At 38.0% G+C, this 22,526-nt stretch overlaps 1 protein-coding gene across 4 annotated transcripts in view; it reads left to right on the top strand.

The window, feature by feature from the left end:
- Window positions 1-22,526, top strand: part of VPS45 (vacuolar protein sorting 45 homolog) — a 66,132-nt gene that overhangs the window by 26,585 nt on the left and 17,021 nt on the right. For 3 of the 4 annotated variants that reach the window (XM_028088291.2, XM_028088290.2, XM_028088289.2), the window contains exon 14: window positions 11,163-11,294. In XM_028088291.2, coding sequence (XP_027944092.1) covers window positions 11,163-11,294 — 132 coding nt within the window. Of the gene's footprint in view, window positions 1-5,899; window positions 6,875-11,162; window positions 11,295-22,526 lie in introns of those variants that run through there. The other variant, XM_028088292.2, reaches the window with a different exon arrangement.

Below are 22,526 nucleotides of genomic sequence, written 5' to 3'. Positions count from 1 at the left end.
TTTCCAACAAAATGCACATTTATCAGTTGTCAGCATCTGTTAGCATTTGTCACTATTACCTAAATACAAATATAGTTAATAATTCTATTGCTGCATCCTTTTATATAACAAATATTTATTGAGTGTCTTCAATATGTCAAAAACTGTTGTAAATGCTGGGGAAATAGAACAGGAAAGACAAGTTACCTGCCCTTAAGGAACTTACATGAAGGAGACAGTAAGCTAATAAATAAAGACTATATAATTTGAATGAGATAAGTGCTGTTGAGGAAATAAATAGTGTAATAAGCTACAAAGTAACTTTGGAGAGGTGAGGGGGGCTGCTTTAAATGGAGAGAACCTCTCTGAGGAAATGCTATTTAAAATGAGCTTTGAATGGGCACCTGGGTGGCTTAGTTGGTTAAGCGTCTGCCTGCGGCTCGGGTCATGATCCCAGGGTCCTGGGATCAAGCCCCGCATCGGGCCCCACATCCGGCTCCTTGCTCGTCGGGGAGCCTGCCTCTCTTCCTCTCCCTCTACCTGCTACTCCACCTGCTTGTGCTCTTTCTCTCTCTGTCAAATAAATAAATAATCTTTAAAAAAAAAAGATTACAAGACAGAGCCAATCACATAACAATTAAGAGAAAAAGCATCCCAAGCAGAGGGAACACTGGAGCAAAGGCCTTGAAGAGAGAACTTGGTAAGTTCATGGAACGGAAAGAAACCAGTGTGGTTGGGGCATAGTGAGTAAGGAGGAAATAAGTTGAAAAAATAAGTAGGAGCTGGATTACATAGGGTCTTAAGAAGGGTTTTAAATTTTAAATGTCAAAGGAAACCATTGAAGAGCTTAGCATGTAAGTGACATGAACTGAATTACTTATTAAAGGATCATCTTCTAGGGAGAATTGATTTCTTTTTTTTTTTTTTGAGAATGGATATTTGAAGGCAAAAACAGAAGCAGGGAGACTACTTAGGAGGCAGTTGTAATAGTCTGGGTAAAGGATGAAAGAGGTTTGGATAAGGAGGCTGGGAGAGAAAGAGTCAATAGACTTATTTAATGGAGTCATCTACTCCACTAAAGAGGTTATCTACTCTTACCCTCTTACCACAGAATAAGAGAGAAGTGAAGAATAACTCTCAGGTTGGGGTGGGGGGCAATCAAGTTGTTAAGTTGCAGATGCCTATAACCAAGTAGAAATGTTGGATAATAAATTGGGAGTCAACAAGATTTTGGTGATATTTAAAGCTATGGGATATAAGATATATAAGATCACTTAGGGAGAGAGCATAGAAAGAAAAGAAGAGAGCCTAGGACAGGATTGAGTGGAAGACATGGAGCCAGATATGGAGACTGAGGAGGAGGAGACTTAAAGATAGAAAACCAGGAGAGCATAGTGTCATACAGACCAAGAAGCAAGTGGTAACCTGAGTGTAGTCTTCTGAGAGGTAAAGGTGAAAACAGTGAAGACTCCATCAGATATGGCAACACGAAGGTCTTTGGTGACCTATTCCCAGTTTCCAGGAGATTAGAAACCAAATTAGGGTTACGGGATATAAAATAAAATAGAGATAACAAATGTATATAACACTTTTTTTTTAAGATTTCATTTATTTATTTATTTGACAGAGACAGAGATAGCAAGAGCAGAAACACAAGCAGCAGGAGTGGGAGAGGGAGAGCAAGCTTCCCTCAGAGGAGGGAGCCCGATGTGGGACTCAACCCCAGGACCCTGGGATCATGACCTGAGCTGAAGGCAGATGCTTAACGACTGAGCCACCCAGGAGCCCATATATAACACTTTTAAAGAAATTTTGTATGAAGGTGTCAGAAATGGGATGGTAGCTAGGAGAGAGTGTATACTCAAGGGAAAGAGATTCTAGAGCATATCTGATGTATGTATGTATGTATGTATGTATCTGTAATCTAATGAGAATTACCCTAAAGAAAGAAAAGTCAAAAATGCTGAAGAGAAAGAGGAAGAACTGCACAAGTCTTCAGGGGGTCCAGAGCATAAGCAGAGGAGCCTTTGATAGAAACAGAGCTACTTTTTTCTTTTTAACAATTTTGATGGTGAGAATATGGGACCATCGAAGCTGATTGCTTCTGTTTTCTCAGTAAAATACGATGTCAAGTTATCAACTGAGGTAGTGGGTAAAAAGAGAAAACATTGTGAAACTGTCATCTTGCAGGCCAGGAATCAGATTTACTAGGGAAATGTAAGTAGGACTTCTAGCAAAACTGAGTGCCCATTAGAGTTTTATGATCATTAATTTAAAAACCTTGGTGGCTCAGTCGGTTAAGCGACAGACTCTTGATTTCAGTTCAGGTCATGATCTCAGGATCTTGAGATCAAGCCCCACGTGGGCTCCACACTCAGTGCGGAGTCTGCTTGTCCCTCTCCCTCTGCCCCTCCCCTCTCTTTTCCTCTCCCCCCTCCCAAATAAATAAATAAAACCTTTAAAATAGAGCCCGTGAGCCTAGTTGTGTGGTTTTCTCCAGCAACTTTTGGCTGTACTAGATTAAATGAGGATAAGGCTGGCAGCTAGGCCCAACCTGGATTTGGGGAATTGAAAACAGAAGGAGGGTATTGGATGGTAAATAAAGTATTGTTGAGTGAATTAGTGGTCTTGATGAGGTCCAAGAATTATTATAGTAGAAGTATTAGTGTAAGTTAATTAGAAGTTGAGGAGGTTGTTGTTGGAGAAAGAGATCTTGAATGCAAGATTTCACAATGCAGATACTTAAAGTGAAAGAGTTTAGGTTATAATCATGGATGTTGGTTATGAGGGATGGAAGAGCACATCATCCTGGGTGAGAAGACCAGGATGTGAGATGAGTAATCCACATGGATGTGAAAGTAACTGAAAATCCTGAAAGGAACAGCAGTGAAAAGGAGGACAGTAAACCAGAGCTAAAGTCTTCAGGGAATAAGAGAGTGACCAGGAAAGGAGGTCAGGAGAAAACAGTGTAACCGCATCATGGGCTTCTAACATAACGGAGACATTGAAGAAGGCAGAGAAGTTGGTTCTGAAACAACAGGACAGGGCACAGAAGATACCTACGCCACCTTCTGGCCCTGCTTAACAGCAGGTACACTGCAGAGGCCTTGAAAAGACCTACCGAACATTCTGCTTCTAAAAGTTTGCCGTCTAGATATATTGTGCAAGTACAAAAAGACATATAAACAAGGATAGTTACCGAAACATTATTTGTAACAATTAAAAAACAAAAAACAAAACAGAAACAGGCTAAATATCCATCCATAAAGGACTGGTTACCTAAATTACAGTACAGTGCTATGCATTCTTAAAAAATAGCATAACTCTTCGTGGGGTGATATAAAAACTTTCTAAGATATATTGGATAGAAAAGCAAAATGCTATAATATCCTTGTGGTGCTCGCTTCGGCAGCACATATACTAAAATATAATATCCTTTTTGTGTAAAAAATAAAAACCCATATCTAAGCATAAATATTATTATATACACATGTGTATATTAACAAGTCTGCTCAACTATACATAGTATGTATATAATATATATGCAAGCACACATATCTATGTATACTCTACATACTTCAGAAAGAATAAGAAAGTTGTTAAGTGTGGTTACCTCTGGATATTGAGACAGTAGTTAGTTGTATGCCTATCTGTCTTTCCCACTAGCTATTGATATTGTATTAAGTATCATTTTCTTGAAGTAGGAACTATGTTAGTATTTGGATTTTTTACAATATTTAACACAGTGCTTTACCAATAGGTGTTCGGTAGGTGTCAAATTTCTCTTTTTTTTTCCTTAAAGATTTTTTATTTATTTTTTAACAGAGAGAGAGCGAGAAGGGGAACACAAGCAGGGAGAGTGGGAGAGGGAGAAACAGGCTTCCCGCCGAGCAGGGAGCCCGATGTGGGACTCGATCCCACGACTCTGGGATCATGACCTGACCCAAAGGCAGACGCTTAATGCCTGAGCCACCCAGGCTTCCAGGTGTCAAATTTCTCATGTAGGCATCTATAACAGTTGATATGACAAGATTTACAGTTGGAAAATTTAAACTAGAGAATAAATTTGGTTGATGTTACCAGAAAATTTAGATTTTTACAGTTTGCCAGTAATGCTCTGTAATATTTTGGCTCTACATCCACTTGGCCTCGCTCTCAGTTCTGGCCACTGTCTTGGATCATCACATTGAGAAGAGTCATTGATTTTAGTCATCTTTGTGATAATTTAAGTCTCATCGTGATAGAATTCCTTGGTTTTGTTGTTATTAGGAAGTATCAAAGGAGACGTGGCCAGAATACAACTTTGAAATCAGGAACACCTGTAGAATTGTTTTAGCCCTTAGCTATTATATGTGGTTAACCTGTTTGGCAATATAGCCATATCTACAAATTCAGTTTTGATCTTTCTTCTGCAGATGGGACTCCCGCATATCCTATGCTAAAAGCGGGCTCATTTTTCTTTCTCACTCCAGAATTGCTCCTTGTCTCTCATAAAAACAAGCAACTTAAACATTTGGTGAGAGAATGGAGCTGTCTGGTCATGCATTCCATAGTCAATTCAAAAAGGAAGTTACTTTTTCACGTTTACATAAATTTGGTGGAATCTTGTTGCAGCAGTTCATTTTGTTTCTATAAAGGCAGCAGCCCTTTTCCATTGGCCTTTTTTCCTACAGTAAATGCTCATAAGATCCTTATTATCTCTAAGAACTCAAAAATTTGAATTTTAGCCATAAGTGTAATGGTCCACAAAGTAGATAAAATATTGCCTCTTAAAAGCTTAAGTTTTTCTACTTAGTTTATTCATGTATAGAAGTAATGATTTCCAGAAATTCTATATGTGAAAAATGTTTATTTTTATAATAAAATAAGATATAAATTGGTTGAGTTCTCAGGGTGTCCTGTATATCTATATGCAGCATGAACTGGCTGCTCTTCTCTGTCTAATGTTTGCTGCCTGAATTAATGAATGCTTTCGGTTGCTGGAGTGAATTTCAGAGCACAGGAAGATGTGTACAAAGAATTGAACTTGTGTATTCCACTTAGCTTCAATCATCATATAAAAATGATTTGTTGTATATTTAGCCATTGGCCTCATCAGAACATCTACTTTTAAAATTCACCAGGGAAAGGAAAGAAAAGGAAAAAATGTCAGGGTTGTATTTTTTTCCCCATCGATGTTCCTCCTTAAGCCAGCTTGAGTAAGTAGTAGGAGGTTCAGGAAAACATTTATTAATGTTTTCATAACCAAATGCAACATAGTCATCTTTGTTAGGTACACAATTAAGTCAAGCTGTAAGAGTCTATCCCAGTATCTAAGTTTTGTCCTTATATTAATATAACCTACACCCACAGTTACCATCTGCGACATTTTCTTCCCTCTCCAGTAATATGAAAATACTCTGGCACCCTGAAATTATCAGACTAAAGGATAGAGTTCTTGCGCTCTTCTAGGAGTCTGCTTGAGTTAATTCCTTCCCAGTTGTTGCCTTCTCCACAAGAGACAGATGTACTCTTGAGGCAGATGATGCGCAGAGGGCAGCTATAGAGAAGCCCCATCTCTTTTCCTGGATGATCCTTATTCGTCTGTTCAGCTGCTTTTTAAATTGACTTACCAGATCAGGAGCTCAAAAATGTTACTGTCTGGTTCCTCTCATCAGTCACTGTACCCCTGCAAGGGAGAAACTTCCTTCCCTTCTTCTTAATGAAGTAATCTGTGCAATTAATGAGTATTTACTCAAGATAAACTGCATAATGGGTGTCAGCCTCGGGTTGCCCCTCAACATAAAGAGTATTGCATATGGAATCTCCCTGTAAAAAAAAAAAAATACTCATTTTCTGAGAATAGAATTTCATTTCAGCTTTGAAGATTTTATTACTTCTGAACACTGCAACTGCTTTTTTTTTTCCTGTTTCTACCTAGGCTGACACCCAGATAGTTACAACATAGACCAAACAATTGGCAGAATGTCTTCTGTCTCCTCGATGGCACATTCTTGCAACATTGGATTTTTCTTCTCCACGGAACTCATTCTTCACATCCTTTAATGAATATTAAACCAGTTATGACTGTATTTGAAAAGCCATTATTATCTCAGCTCATTGGTACTTCTAGAACCAATATAGTGGGAAGAATTAAAAATTTACATTCTTTGAAATTTGGTTGAAAAGAAATTGTATCTATCCATGAGGGTAATACTATGATAAAGGTTACAGAGACTCATGTCGCTATTTAAAATTATAGCCAACTGTAGCTTAGTTGATCCCCTTATGAAATCCATCCTTAAAGAGTCTGACAAGAACTGAACTTGAGTCTTAGCTGTTCCTATTCCCTTTCCCCTTCTGTAGAAAGATTAGTCAGAACCGAAACAATACCTATCAGTTGGAGAAAAAGAAGAGAACCTGTATTTTACCTGAATAGTCAGTCCTTGAGTAATTAAGAGTTCATCATACTTGGTAGAAAAATATTACTATCATAATCATGCAACGTTTCCTAAGCAAATGACCTTTCACAGCAAGAGAAAGCTAGCCAGTAACTGGAGGCAAGGACTTGAAGGAAAGAAACCTTGATGGTGTAGAGTATTTTAGTGATTCAGGTAATGCTTTCCTGTAAGTTACAAAGAACCTCTTTCCCTGCAGCCTAAAGCACTAGATTAATATTGGATTAATAACTTAGCCTTCAGGCTGGTATCTACTTCTCTGTGATACTAGAGGAAATCACACAAATTATAGGTTAGTGCCACTGCAAATTCATTGTTTCTAAACTCAGTTGGGCCTTCCCAGATACTCAAACTTTTATGCATCCTTAGTTCTTTCTCTTTGTCTCTTTCTCCACATCAGTTTTGAATGTTTTCCATTCTCTCCAAATCACCCAACCCACCCCAGCCCACAGCAGTGTTTCCTAGAGAAAAAAAAAAATTGAATCTGTCAGACATTAACTCCCTCAGTGTCTCGCCCCCATATTTATAAACTTATTTACATATACCTACCTTTTTGTCTTTCCTCCATTCTAAAGGAAATACATCCTCTTTCCTATTTAGAGCTAATCATTCTGTCCACGCTCTAGTTTTAGACTCCTACCATCTCTTCTGAAGCCTTCCTGTATTGATTATTTGCTTGCTCCCTCTCTCTCCCTGCCTCCTATATTTTCAGCTTCTCCTCATCTAACTACTTTCCCACAGACTACAAGCATACTTGGGTTTCTCCTATTAAACAAGCAATAAGTATAAAGCCCTTGAAACTGGGCTCTCCTCTGACCTGTCTCCTTTCTTTCACAGTCAAGCTTCCTGGATGAAGTCACTGTCTTCTTCAATCCATGCACCCTGGCTTCTTACTCCACTATAATACACTAAGACTTTTCTTACAAATTCATATACAACAGCATACGCAGTGGTCTCTTTCAGTCCTCACCTTATTTACCCGACTGTTCGTTTCACACTATTAACCAACCATTCTGTTCTTCTTGAAAGTCACTTGGCCCTTGGCCTCTCCCTTCTGGTTCTCCTACCTTTCTGACAGTTTCCTTCTCAGTTGCCTTTGCTGGCTCTTCATCCTGCTTGTCCTGTAGCTGTTAAAAACTCTCCAGAGCTCTGTCTTTCGATTCTCTTCTCACTCTACACGCTCTCCCTTGGTCGAACTCATCCATTTCCATGGCTTCAGCTGCCACCTGTACTCGGGGAAATCATTAGGCCTAAATGTCCAGATAATATATTTAGTGGACATCCCTGCTGGGATGTTCCACAGGTATCTCCAACACATGTTTTTGTCTTTCAGGAAATCAGTCTTGCTTTTTTTTCTCAAACAGAAACCACTATACCTAGTCACCAAAACCAGAAAACTTAAAGTTATCGTGGACTGTTCCTTTATCCTCATCCTCCATATTTAACCATTGACCGAATACTGAAGAGTCCTTTTTTTTTTTTGTCTCTTATAGCCAGTCCCTCCTCTCCACTCCTGGTATTTCTTTAGTCCCATTTTTCATCATATCTTTCTAGAAGTCTTGCAGTGGCCTTTTGTTCTCCATCTTTTCCCACCTGCATCCCCCAATTCATTCTCACACAGCTGCCAAAATTGTCCTTCAAAAAAGCAAATTTGATCATGGTAACCTGTTAAATCCCTTCAGTGATTCAGTGATCCCCCATGAAATATAAGAGTCAAGGCCTTCCATGGTCTGGCCACTGCTTATTTCTCCCTCTCTTTCTCTCACTATGTGTCTTAACTTACCTGCTTCATTAGAATGACTCCAAAGTTTTTATCCTAAGCAACTGAAAAGATAGACTGGCCACCAACTAAGATGAGGAAAACTATAGGTGAAACAAGCTTGGGGGAGATTAGGAATTTGAACATTTGAATTGAGAAATTTATTAAACATCTAGTAGAAGTGTGGCATTTAGGAGACAGGTCTCTCTGGGCTAGAGATAGAGATGTGGGTGTCATTGGCAGAGAGATGTATTTAAAACCATACAACTTGGGTGTGGTCATCTAGGGATGATCAATAAGTTTAATAGAACTTTCTACGATGATGGAAATGTGCTCTATTGGTGCCATCTTATAAGGCAGTCATTAGCCACATGTGACTATTGAGCACTTGAAATGTGGCTAATTCTACTGAGGAACTGAATATATTATTTTATTTTAATTAGTTTAAATTTAAATAGCCATATGTGGCTGATGGTAACTACATCAGGCAAAGTAGATCTAGGGAGTAAGTGTAGATGAAGAAGAAAGGAAGATCAATGACTCCACCATTAAGATGTCAGGGAGATAAGGTGAAGCCATTAAGGAACACTGAAAAAGAGCAACTAATGAAGTAAGAAAACCAAGAATGTGATGTCTTGGAAACCAAATGAAGAAAGTATATCAAAGAGGAACAAGTGATCAACTTAATTAACTTAAAATGACCGAAAGCCTTGATAATACATGGTGCTGAAAGAATGGGGAGAAATAGGCACTTTCCTGAGTTACTGGTGGAATGACATCTGTGGAGCAACTTGGTGATATCTACCAAAATTTAAAATGCACACTAGATCCAAGATAAGGACCAGGAGCAGAACAGTGCACATAAAATGCTTTTACTTGTGTATATGTATGTGTGTGTGTGCTAAACGTATATATCCTATATGTGTAGTGTGTATATATGTGTGTGAATATGTATTTATGCATATAATTACTTACATATACACATAGACAATATCTCCGAAAGGACACATAAGAGGCAAGTAGTAGTGTTTGCCTCTACATTGAAACTGAAGTGCAAGAGCACTGTGGTGGGAGGGAAACTCACTTTTTTTATAGTGTACCCTTTTGTATTTTATATTATATGCAAACATTGATCTAGTCAAAAATAGTATATTTCAAAATAATAGGGGCACCTGGGTGGCCCAGTCAGTTACGCATCTGCCTTCAGCTCAGGTCATGATCCCAGGATCCTGGGATTGAGCCCCACATTGGGCTCCCTGCTCAGTGGGGAGCCTGCTTCTCCCTCTGCCTCTGCCACTCCCCCTGCTTGTGTTCTCTCTCGCTCACACTCTCTCTCAAATAAATAAATAAAATCTTTTTAAGAAAATAAAAAAAATAGCAAAAATGATTATAGAATATATAACAGTAGGTAACTCTTAAGCATTGTCGTGCTAAATACATTGTTTCAGGTGAGTAGTCTTAAATGCTTATTTTGTCTTAAAAAGTACGTTTGTGGGGTGCCTGGATGGCTTGGTCAGTTGGGCATCGACTCTTGATTTCGGCTCAGGTCATGATCTCAGGGTTGTGGGATCCAGCTCCATGTTGGGCTCCATGCTGAGCATGGAGCCTGCTTGGGATTCTCTCTCTCCCTCCTCCCCCTGCCCCTGCTCATGGTCTCTCTCTCTCTGTCTCTCAGAGAAAGTAATTTTAGTGTTTAAAGCATGATTTTAAGTCCCAGGCATTTCACATAGAAATGCCATGATTAATTGCAAAATAACCACCTTTTCATCATTGGGAGCCTATTATTGGGTATCTCTGAAATTCAGAGATTATCTGAACATTTTTAATTTTAGCCATAATATCTGATTCTGTTTCCATGAAGTGCCATAAGAATAAATACTCTCTCAGTTAATTCCTTCAAGGTTTTAGGAAGAGGCAAACAGAAGGGAAATATACGGGGGGAGGGGGTTTCCATGATTTATACATAGCCTGTATTATTAAAGAGGTTTCTGTTTAGTTTTGTGCTATAACCTCCAAAATGGATGCTTCTACTTGATGTAGTTTTAAATAATGTCCAGTAAGTCATTAACAAAATTACTTGCTTGCTAAGATCAAGTAATTTTATCTTCTTTTGGTGGCATGAGAAAAGAAAAACAAGGCAAACTAACTGTTTTGAAATGATATGGTCTCCTTCTTATTGATATCTACAGAAGGGGCCAATAGGAGGCTCTTCTGTTATGAAGCTGTTTTGATAAAGATTGGAACACAATAAAACTACACAGTGCTACCCAAATGAGGCAAGTGACTGAGCTGATATGTCAGTATGGCCAGTATCAAAACTATACTCAAGAGTTGTTTGTTTTCACAGGGTTTTTTTTTTTTTTTCTTGGTTTATCAAAGGATTTGAGAACAAAGATTTTAAGAAGAGGTGGAGTTCGCAGAAGTGCCATTAATGTATGGCTCCCATTCTCTTTTTACACTGAAAAGATTAAATGTTTCTAGTTTCCATCTTCTGGGAACATCCTAATATCCTGGTACTTTCCAAAATACTTTGAAGTCCTTGGACAGAGGCCATTGTAATGACACTGTACTAAGTATTGGACAGAGGGTTTATATACAAAAGGAATTGTGTAGTACAAGTATAAATTACTGCTATCTTGATATCACGGCACAGTGAAGTACTCTGCAGCCTCTTGAATATAAAAGAATATTTCTACATTTGGTTCCAGCAAACACTATTGTGCTATTCTGAAATCCACAGCACAGAAATTATAAGACATCCGCTCATAAACAGAAAGCAAATCACTATTCAGCATTTCCTGCTCTGTTTCCTGCCAATTTCAGATAATTAAAACTTTTTTAAGCCTTTTATTCTATTCTGCTTTAATTCTGCTTCCTCCACCAAAAATGAAAGATTTAGAAATTAAAACTGTGCATATAATAGTAACACCAAATCTTTGCCTTTTTCCCCTCTTATCCTATGATGTTAACTTTCTTCATTATTGCAGACCTCAGGATATCATTGTGTTTATAATTGGAGGAGCCACCTATGAAGAGGCTCTAACAGTTTATAACCTGAACCGTACCACTCCTGGAGTGAGGATTGTCCTGGGAGGAACCACAGTGCATAACACGAAAAGGTAAGGGAGAACATTCAGTCCTACGACTCTATTCCCTTTCCTAGAGAGTAAAGCTTAAATTTATAAAGCTGAATAAACTGCTGGTAGACCAAAATGCATCAGTTCACAGTGTAATAGAGATGAAGGATCTAACTCCATTAGCTTCATAAATCAGCCAGTTAGGTCAAAGACCTGAAGAGTAAGGACCAGCCTGTACCATTAACAATTTATATTTCCTGTGTTCAAAGGAGAAATCTTATAGCCACACACTGGCACTTTGAGTATACTGAAACATAATGGTATTGAAATCTGTGAGTTTTTCTCTTTTTGTTGATTAATTATATTCATTCAATAAGTATTTAGTAAGAAGAATACAAAGATGAATAAGAGTCAGATCCTACCTCAAGGAAATCATTGTCTATTAGGAAAGATAGAACATAAAAAATAAAAAAATAAGTGCCTAGAGAGACAGACTAAAGAGCCATGGATTATCAGAGTGACTAAGAAAAATTAGCAAATGTTTCATGGAGAAGATAGTGCATAAGCTGAACCTTGGGTAGAAAGTGGACATGAGGGAGAGAACATACTAGGCAGAGTTAACCACATGAACAAGTTACGGAAGCTGTAGACAACAAGCATAGAAAAAGAACAGCAAATAGTCAACCAGCTGGAATGTGCATAATAAGTGAGAAGGTTGACTGAAGGCCATAATTGTGAAAGGCCTTGAATTCCAGGCTGAGGAATCTTCACTTTCTTGTGTAGAAAATGAAGAATCATTGAAAGTTGTTTAAGCAGTAAGATTACAAGAGGGTCACGGTATTTTAGGAAGATTAATTTGGAAACTTAGGGTAGGAAAGACAGGAGGAGACTGGAGAAGCGTGGCATGATAGTTGAATTTAGATTAGAGACCCTGAGAGATCCATGCCGAGCCATGTACATACATATGGATATATTGGGAGTCATTAGAGGTGTTTGTGTACTTTTTCCTTTTGTATTATTCTTTTTTAAGATTTTATTTATTCATTTGAGACACAGAGATAGAGAGAGAGAGAGCATGAGAAGGGAGAGAGGCAGAGGGAGAGGGAGAAGCAGGCTTCCCGCTGAGCAGGAAGCCCGACGCGGGGCTCGATCCCAGGACCCTGGGATCATGACTTGAACTGAAGGCAGACGCTTAACCATCTGAGCCACCCAGGCGACCCTCCATTTGTATTATTATTTGGCTTTTTAACATAACTTTTCCCCTTTATTATGGAAGTAGTACACATTCATTCTGAAATTCTTTTAATTCAGAAAATATAAAGAGAAAGAAAAAAGCTCCCATAATCTCACCACTGTTACACTTTGATCTTTTCAGACCTTTTATTTCTAAGCCTGTATAAACATTTATATGAGTGTATCAGCAGAAAAGGGATCTCTTCTACGTTCTGTTTTATGACCTGAATTTTGTAGTCTATGATGTAAATATAAACATCTTTTAGTGTTAAATATATAATCATAAAACAGACATTAATTGAACATTAATTCATTAAACAAATATTAATTGAAAAGTAAGATTACCTGGGGTTGAATCCTGACTTTCCCTCTTACTGTTTATGAATTTAGGCAAATTACTGAAACTCTTTGTCAGTTTCTTTTTTTTTTTTTTTTTAAAGATTTCATTTATTTATTTGACAGAGAGACAACTAGAGAGGGAACACAAGCAGTGGGAGTGGGAGAGGGAGAAGCAGGCTCTTGGCTGAGCAGGGAGCTCGATGCAGGGCTCAATCCCAGGACCCCAGGATCATGACCTGAGCTGAAGGCAGAAGTTTAATGGCTGAGCCACCCAGGCACCCCTCTGTCAGTTTCCAAAGCTTACTGGCTATTTATGTATTTCTTTTTGAATTGCCAGTTCATATTCTTTCCCATTTTGTAATTGGGGTATTCCTTTTTTTTCCAGTAATTTTTATTAATTATATCTATATAATTAAGGATATTAACCACTTGTTACATATTTTTGCAAATAGTTTTCCTTGTTTGATGTTTTTGTTTTACATTATTCACAGTATTTTGTTGTATAAAGGTTTTATTTTATATTTTATTTTTTACTTTTATGTAGTCAAAACTACCAGTGATTTCTGCCTTTGGTGTCATGCTTATTAGTTCTTTCCCAGCCAAAATTATATAAATACTAACCTCTATTTTTTCCATCATTTTTAGGACTTGTATTTAAAGTTATAGCTTTATAATCTATCAAAATTTTATTTTATAGTAAACTGTGCAGTAGTTTCCTTTTATAATTCATAGAAATATTACATATACTTACATACTTCATTACATACAGAGAAGCATACAAATAGTAAACAGACCACTCAATGAAATATGACAAAGTGCATATAACAATGCAACCACCACCCAAACCAAGCAGTAGAATGTTACCACACCTCTGGAAGTCTCCCTTATGCCTCATGTCCCCTCCTTGTCACAACTCCCACAAAGTAATCACCATTATGACTTCTATCACCGTAGATTAGCTTTACTTGCCCTTAAAGGATGCTTGTTGGATGAATGAAGAAACAGGTTAAAAGTAATCTATTTCTGCCTTTCTCAAATACTACAAGGATCTTGGAAGGATCCTGTGAAGGATCTCTAATCAGCTTCCTCCCAACTGACTGTCCCAAGCTGTCATTGTCCAGCATTTTGGTTCCATCTTGTTTTTATAATCCCCACATTAATCATCATTATTATTTTCAGTTATCATTATTTGTTTAGATTTACCCATGTATTTGCACTTTTCCCTTCCTCCCACTTTTTCACCCTGGTCCTTCTTTCTGATCCAATCTTCTTCTTACTAAAAATATCCTTTAGTAGTTCTTTCAGCTCCTGGTCAACTTGATTTTTTTCCTAAAAATATCTTAATTAAGTTTAGAAATCCAGGTTGATAATTTATTCTCAGCACTTAAAAGTTAGAAGGCAATAGAATATTATGTTTAATTGTTGCTATTAAGAAGTCTACTCTCAATATAATTGTTTTTGGGGTTATAGGTAATATAGTCTTCTCTGATTCTTTTTAAGATTATCTTTTGTCTTTGGTGTTCTTCTTTCAGTATTATGTATCTTAATGTGGATTTATTTTTATTTATGCTACTTGGTATGAAAATTCATGTTTGGCATAATTACTGGAAATTTTCCAGTCATTATTTCCTTGAACATTGCTGCTTTTCTGTTTCCTCTGTTCTCCCCTTTTGGAACTCCTATGAGATATGTGTTAGGCCTTCATCTGTCTCTTAACCTCTTGTTTATACATCTGTATCTTTCTTGCTGCCTTCTGTGTAATTTTTTCAGATCAGTATTCCAGTTCAATAATTCTGTCTTCATCTGTGTTTAATTTGCCCATTCAGTTTTTAACGTCAAAGGTTATATTTCTATGCCTATAAGTTCGTTTTGCCCCTTTTTCAAATTTGCCTGATGTTTTTGTTAATTTCTTCTTTCCTCGTGTTTTCAAATCCTTCATTTTTCTTTAATCACATTAATTCTATAACCCCAAATACTTTCTGGTTCTTGAGCAATTAAATAATCTTTTATGTAAAAGTAAGAAAGTGAGGCTGCTTTGCAAAAGGTCTAGACTAGATTCTTCCAACTAGCCAGCTTTGGTATTTCTTTGTCTGACCTAACAGTATGCTAAGCAGTACCCTGAATTATGTTTGAGCTGACAGCATTAGCAATAGAAAGTTTGATAAAATCTTGAGTAGGGGGGCACCTGGGTGGCTCAGTCATTAAGTGTCTGCCGTCAGCTCAGGTCATGATCTCAGGGTCCTGGGCTCGAGCCTGACATCAGGCTCCCTGCTCAGCGGGGAACCTGCTTCTCCCTCTCCCACGCCCCCTGCTTGTGTTCCTGCTCTTGCTGTGTCTCTGTCTTATCAAATAAATAAATAAATAAATAAATAAATAAAATCTTGAGCAGGATTGTTCACTGGTCCTAATCAATGAGACTTTTTATTTTATTTTAAAGATTTTATTTATTTATTTGAGAGAGAGAGAATGAGAGAGAGAGAGAGCACATGAGAGGGGGGAGGGTCAGAGGGCGAAGCAGACTCCCCGCCAAGCAGGGAGCCCAATGCGGGACTCAATTCAGGGACTCCAGGATCATGACCTGAACTGAAGGCAGTCGCTCAACCAACTGAGCCACCCAGGCGCCCCCAATGAAACTTTTTAAGGAGGGAGTTACTGTGGTAATTGCCAACCTGGAAAATATTTAGTTAAAGTTTACATAAATGATCCAAAATCAGGTGTTTATCATTTATATTTACAAAGATATAACCTCTAGCTAATAGGTAAACAGTGAAATTTGTCACAATCAGTAAAAAAAAAAAAATAGGGGCTCTTGGGTCGCTCAGTAGATTAAGCATCTGCCTTCAGCTCAGATCATGATCTCAGGGTCCTCTCCCTCTGCCGCTCCCCCTGCTTGTGCTCTCTCTCTCTCTCTCTCTCTGTCAAATAAATAAAATCTTTTAAAAAAATAATAAAGGAATTTGTATTTCAGAGATCAGTTATTGTAAAGGTTTAAGTAATCGAAAGTAACTTAGCTTCAGCTTTTAGTGGAAGGGCTCCATTTTCATGATGAATGTGGGTGACCTTGGGTATTACTAGCATATTGAGTAATATTACAACTCTTAATATATTTTGAAAACTTAGACTCACTGTCAGTAAGTGGAAAGGTTAATATTTTTTTAAATCAGTTTTATAACTGGATATAGTGGGGCTACTGTGAGCTAACAAAGAACCTTGTTTTGGGGGACAGAACGTTTAATAATTTGTTTCTGTGAATTGTTGGGGTTTAATTTTTGTGCAGGGGGCTTATTGTACAATTCCCTATGTAATATGTGGGTTATTTCTTTTTTAAGATTTTTATTTATTTTTTGACAGAGAGAGAGACAGTGAGAGAGGGAACACAAGCAGAGGGAGTGGGAGAGGGAGAAGCAGGCTTCCCTGCTGAGCAAGGAGCCAGATGTGGGGCTCGATCCCAGGACCCTGGGATCATGACCTGAGCCGAAGGCAGATGCTAAATGAGCCACCCAGTTGCCCCTGAAATATTTGGGTTATTTCTTAAGGAAAAGTCCAAAGGAGTAAGTGGCACACAGCATTGACCCCAAGAGCTTTACAGCACAGAAGTATTATTTTAAGAGACTGGTGATCAGGAAACAGTATACTTTTAGATGTGAGTGATGAGTGTCCTCCTTTAATACTTGGAATCATGTAAAATGTGATATGGGCTGCCCTTCAAGGATATGGATTAGTGGGATATTGGATCAGGAAAAAAAAATCATGTCTTGTAGCTGGGAGTGTGATGTGCTGATATAAGAAACTACTATCCCTCCAGAGTGGGAAATGCCTGTTGCAGGATATTTCTGGGATACAGGTCACTTGATTTCCCTGGTTTCTTAAGTAAAACTTGAGATCACTACAGGTTTATTCTGCAGTCAGATCCCAGCACCACCACTTACTAGTTTATGATTTGGGACAAGATACTTAATGTAATGGCAGATAGGTCAAAATTGATCTCTTGCATCCTAGAAAATTACATGTACCCTTACCTCTCATGTAGCAATTTGAGTAACCTTCATCCTAGGATACCTTCTATTTCTAAAATACATCAAGATCGGGGGTGCCTGGTTCACTCAATTGGTAGAGCATGTAACTCCTTTTTTTTTTTTTAAAGACTATTTATTTACTTGAGAGAAAGAATGAGAGAGAGAGAGCATGAGATGGGGGAGGGTCAGAGGGAGAAGCAGACTCCCTGCTGAAGGAGGGAGCCCGAAGTGGGGATTCGATCCCAGGACCCTGGGATCATGACCTGAGCTGAAGGCAGTCGCCCAACCAACTGAGCCACCTAGGCACCCGAGCATGTAACTCTTGATCTTGGGGTCATACATTTGAGCCCCATGTTGGGTGTAGAGTTTACTTTAAAAAATTTTTTTTTTCACTAAATAAAATATATCAAGATTAGGGACGCCTGGGTGGCTCAGTCGGTTAAGCGGCTGCCTTCAGCTCAGGTCATGATCCCAGGGTCCTGGGATGGAGTCCCGCATCAGACTCCTTGCTCAGCAGGGAGTCTGCTTCTCCCTCTGCCTGCAGCTCTCCCTGCTTGTGCTCTCGCTCACTCTCTCTCTAGCAAATAAATATATAAAATCTTTAAAAAAAAATCAAGATTACTGCATATTGAAACAAAATCTTAGTTGTAGACAAAAAATAAAGAAAAGAAAGCAGTTCTTTCTTCTCTCCCTTGTATATTTACAGAAATTAATGTAATTTTTTGGTAAGAATGGGGCCTGTATATAAGTAAGCTTCATCTTAAGCCAAAAGGTATCTGAAGATGTCCCTTAAATTTCAAAAGAAGATAAACATTAGTTGAATCTGGAATTCAACTTGCCATTCAAAGTTATTTGAACTTAAGCTCCTCTTTCTTAAGTACCTTCTTTTTTTAAATTGAGGTATATTAGTTTCAGATGTACAGCATAATAATTTGATATTTATATATATTGCAAAACGATTACCACACTAAATCTAGTGAACATCCATCATCACATATAGTTACAAAAATTTTTTTCTTGTGATGGGAACCTTTAAGGTTTACTCTCTTAGCAAAACTTTTAAATATACAATGCAGTATTATTAACTATAGTTGCCAGGCTTTACATTATATCTCCATGACTTAATTATTTTATAAATGAAAGTTTGCACCTTTCAACTCCCTTCACCTATTTCACCCACCCCTCCACCCTCTGCCTCTGGCAATACCAGTTTGTTCTCTGTATCTATGAGCTTGGTTTTGTCTTATTTTGTTGTGCTTTGTTTTAAAGTCCATGTATAGGGGTGCCTGGGTGGCTCAGTCATTAAGCGTCTGCCTTCAGCTCAGGTCATGATCCCAGGGTCCTGGGATCGAGCCCTACATCGGGCTCCCTGCTCTGCGGGGAGCGTGCTTCTCCCTCTCCCACTCCCTCTGCTTGTGTTCCCTCTCTCGCTGTGTCTCTCTCTGTCAAATAAATAAAATCTTTAAAAAAATTAAAAATTAAAATAAAGTCCATGTATAAGTGAGATCATACAATATTTGTCTTTCTCTGTCTGATTTATTTCACTTAACATAATGCCCTCAAGGTCCATCTGTGTTTCTACAAATGGCAAGATTCCAACCTTTTTTATGGCTGAATATTATTTCAATGTGTGTGTGCATGTGTGTGTGTGGGTGTGTATATATATATATACACACACACACCACATTTTCTTTTTAATAATTTTTTATTGTTATGTTAATCACCATACATTACATCATTAGTTTTTAATGTAGTGTTCCATGATTCATTGTTTGTGCATAACACCCAGTGCTCCACGCAAAATGTGCCCTCTTTAATACCCATCACCAGGCTGTCCCATCCCCCCCACCCCCTCCCCTCTAGAACCCTCAGTTTGTTTTTCAGAGTCCATCGTCTCCCCCTCCGACTTACTCCCCTTCATTCTTCCCCTCCTGCTATCTTCTTCTTTTTTTTTTTCTTAACATATATTGCATTATTTGTTTCAGAAGTACAGATCCATGATTCATCAGTCTTGTACAATTCACAGTGCTCACCATAGCACATACCCTCCCCAATGTCTATCACCCAGCCACCCAATCCCTCCCACCCCCCACCACTCCAGCAACCCTCAGTTTGTTTCCTGAGATTAAGAATTCCTCATATCAGTGAGGTCATATGATACATGTCTTTCTCTGATTGACTTATTTCACTCAGCATAACACCCTCCAGTTCCATCCATGTCGTTGCAAATGGCAAGATCTCATTCCTTTTGATGGCTGCATAATATTCCATTGTGTATATCTACCACATCTTCTTTATCCATTCATCTGTCGATGGACATCTTGGCTCTTTCCACAGTTTGGCTATTGTGGACATTGCTGCTATAAACATTGGGGTGCATGTACCCCTTCGGATACCTACATTTGTATCTTTGACACACCACATTTTCTTTATCCATCTATTTGTTGATGGACTCTTAGGTTGTTTCCTTATCTTGGCTATTGAAAATAATTCTTCAATGAACATGGGGGTGTGTATATCTTTTTGAACTAGTGTTTTTGTTTTCTTTGGATAGCCAGAAGTCAACTTGCTGGATCATATGGACTTCTATTTTGAATTTTTTTGAGGAACCTTCATACTCTTTTCCATAGTGGCTGCACCAATTTCCATTCCCTCAACAGTGCACAAGAATTCCCTTTTCTCCACATCCTTGCCAACACTTGTTATTTCTTGTCTTTTTGATAATAGCCATTCTAACAGGTATGAGGTGATAGCTCATCCTGGTTTTGATTTGCATTTCCCTGATGACTACTGATGTTGAACATCTTTTCATCTACCTGTTGGCTTCCTGTATGTCTTCTTTGGAAAAATGTCTATTCAGATCCTCTGCCCATTTTTTAATTGGATTGTTTGGGGTCTTTTTGCTATCGAGTTGTATGAGTTCTTTATCTATTTTGGATATTAACCCTTTATTGGATATATGATTTGCAAGTATTTTCTCCCACTTAGTAGGTTTTTCATTTTGTTGATTATTTCCTTTGCTGTGCAGAGGCTTTTCTAGCTTAATGTAGTCCTACTTGTTTATTTTTGCTTTTGTTGCCTTTGCTTTTTGTATTAAATCCAAAAAATTATCACCAAGACCAATGTCACAGAGTTTACTGCTAATGTTTTCTTCTAGGAGTTTTATGGCTTCAGATCGTACATTCAAGTCTTTAATCCATTTTGAGTTTATTTTTGTGTATAAGATAATGGTCTAGTTTCATTCTTTTGCATGTGGCTGTCCAGTTTTCCTAATACCATTCACTGTAGAGACTGGCCTTTCCCCATTGTTTATTCTTGCCTCCTTTGTCATAAATTAATTGGCTATGCATGAGTTTATCTCTGGGATCTCTTTTCTGTTCCACTGATCTGTCTTTGTGCTAATACTGTACTGTTTTGGTTACTATAGCTTTGTAATATAGTTTGAAATCAGGGAGCATGATGTCTCCAACTCTTTTCTTTCTCAAGATTGCCTCGGCTATTAGGGTCTTTTGCGGTTCCATACAGATTTTAGGATTGTTTGTTCTATTTCTATGAAAAATGCCATTGGAGGTTTTTTGTTTTTGTTTTGTTTCTTTGAAAGAGCATGTGTAGGGGAAGGGGCAGAGGGAGAGGGAGAAGCAGACTCCCTGCTGAGCAGGGAACCCAATGTGGGGGTCGATCCCAGGACGCTGAGATCATGACCCAAGCCGAAGGTAGACGCTTAACTGACTGAGCCACCCAGGTGCCCCACTGTTGGAGTTTTGATAGGGATTGCATTGAATCTATAGATTGCTTTAGGTAGTATAGATATTTTAACAATACTAAATCTTCTAATCCATGAGCATGGAATATCTTTCCATCTATTTGTGTCTTCATTTTCTCTCATCATTGTCTTATAGTTTTCAGTGTATAGGTCTTTTCACCTCCTTCTTTAAATTTATTCCTAGGCATTTTATTCTTTTTGATGCAATTGTAAATGGGGTTGTTTTCTCAATTTCTCTTTCTGATAGTTCATTATTAGTGTATAGATATGCAGTAGATTTCTGTATATTGATTTTGTATCCTGCAACTTTACTGAATTCATTCTAATATTTTTGTGGTGGAATCTTTATGGTTTTCTATATATAATGTCATCTGCAAATAGTTTTACTTTTGACTTTCCAATTTGAATGCCTTTTTTTTCCTTGCTTAATTGTTCTGGGTGGGACTTCCAATACTATGTTGAATAAAAGTGGTGAAAGTGGACATACTTGTCTTGTTCCTGAGCTTAGAGGAAAAGCTTTCAGCTTTTCACCATTGAGTATGATGTTAGGTATGGGCTTGTCATGGTGACCTTTATAATATTGAAGTACATTCCCTCTGTACTCAATGTTGTTGAGAATTTTTATCCAAAATGGTTGTTGAATTTTGTCAAATGTTTTTTCTGCATCTCATGAGGTGATTGACCGTAGGATTTTTACCATTTTGTTAATGTAGCATATAAGTGTCTTCTTTCTTTAAGAGTTTTTTTGTGACAGTATTTTTCAGTGATTCAAGTACTGGTTACAAAGAAGCACAGTTCTACAGGCCTTGCAGTGTGCTATATGATTTGTTTCTATAGGGCCTGCTCTGATTAGGTGTAACTGTAATTATCTTTGTTTAGATTTAAACACCATTTAAAATAGAAAGCATGTATATGCTGCTAAGACACCAAGGAATTTTCCAGAAGCTAATTACCTCCTTAGCAACATTCTTAATAAAATTGCCTTCTGGATAAAGAGAGACAGTCAATAGTTTCTTCTCTCCATAGCCATATGAAGTTTAATATGAATTTTGTATTGCCCTCCCCTCTCCTTTGTACATAATGAAACACAAAGGAAAAAAGATACTAACCAATCATAGGGACCTCTTTGAAGGCATAATTTTCATGGTTTTTTGAAGGCAGAAAACCTGCTCTGAAAAAGGATCTGGGTAGTGGATTTCGTAGGGCTCTGAACACATGCAGCAGATACCTGCCCTAAGTGGTTAGTCCATTGTGCTTCTGGGGTCCATGCAGGTTTGCAGTGTGCATACCGTGGTCTCCGGTCTCAGTGCTTGCCTGCCCCCAACTTCCATCTTCACTTGTCTCGTTAGTCATACTGCCTCTCAATTGCAGAGGAGGCGGGGAGGAATACATCAAATTTCAGTTTCTAGGAATTATATATGACATGAGTTGTTCTATAGCACAACAGATATTTTCATCAACATCTATGTGGAACAGTCAGAAGTCATTTTGCCGGAGTTACAAGTTCTAGAATACATAAATAAATATATATTGAACACACAAGAGCAGCATAAAGTTAATAGTTCATTCACTCATTCAGCAAATATTTACTGAGCATGGGATACCTCCGTGAATAAAACAAAGATCCTAACCCTTGTGAAGCTTACATTTTAATGCAGAGGGAGACAAAAATAAACAAACTTAGTAAATAAACTTTATAGTAATTCAGAAGGTGATAAATACTATGGAAGAAAATAGAGCAAAGTCAAGGGAAATTGGTATTGCATGGGGGCTGTGGGGATAAGTTACACTACTCAATAGGGTGTCAGGAAAGGCCTCGTTCAGAGATTTGAGGAAGGACTTGAAGGAGGTGAGGAAACGAACCAAACAGATGGAGGGAAGAACATCCAGGCACAGCAGAGCCGTGTCCTAAGGCACAATCAC

The sequence above is a fragment of the Eumetopias jubatus genome, unplaced genomic scaffold (assembly GCF_037043125.1).
Source record: "Eumetopias jubatus isolate StellerSeaLion01/CBP00866 unplaced genomic scaffold, mEumJub1_p1.0 scaffold_4, whole genome shotgun sequence".
NCBI lineage: Eukaryota > Metazoa > Chordata > Mammalia > Carnivora > Otariidae > Eumetopias > Eumetopias jubatus.
This window is presented reverse-complemented; position numbering and strand designations above follow the sequence as displayed.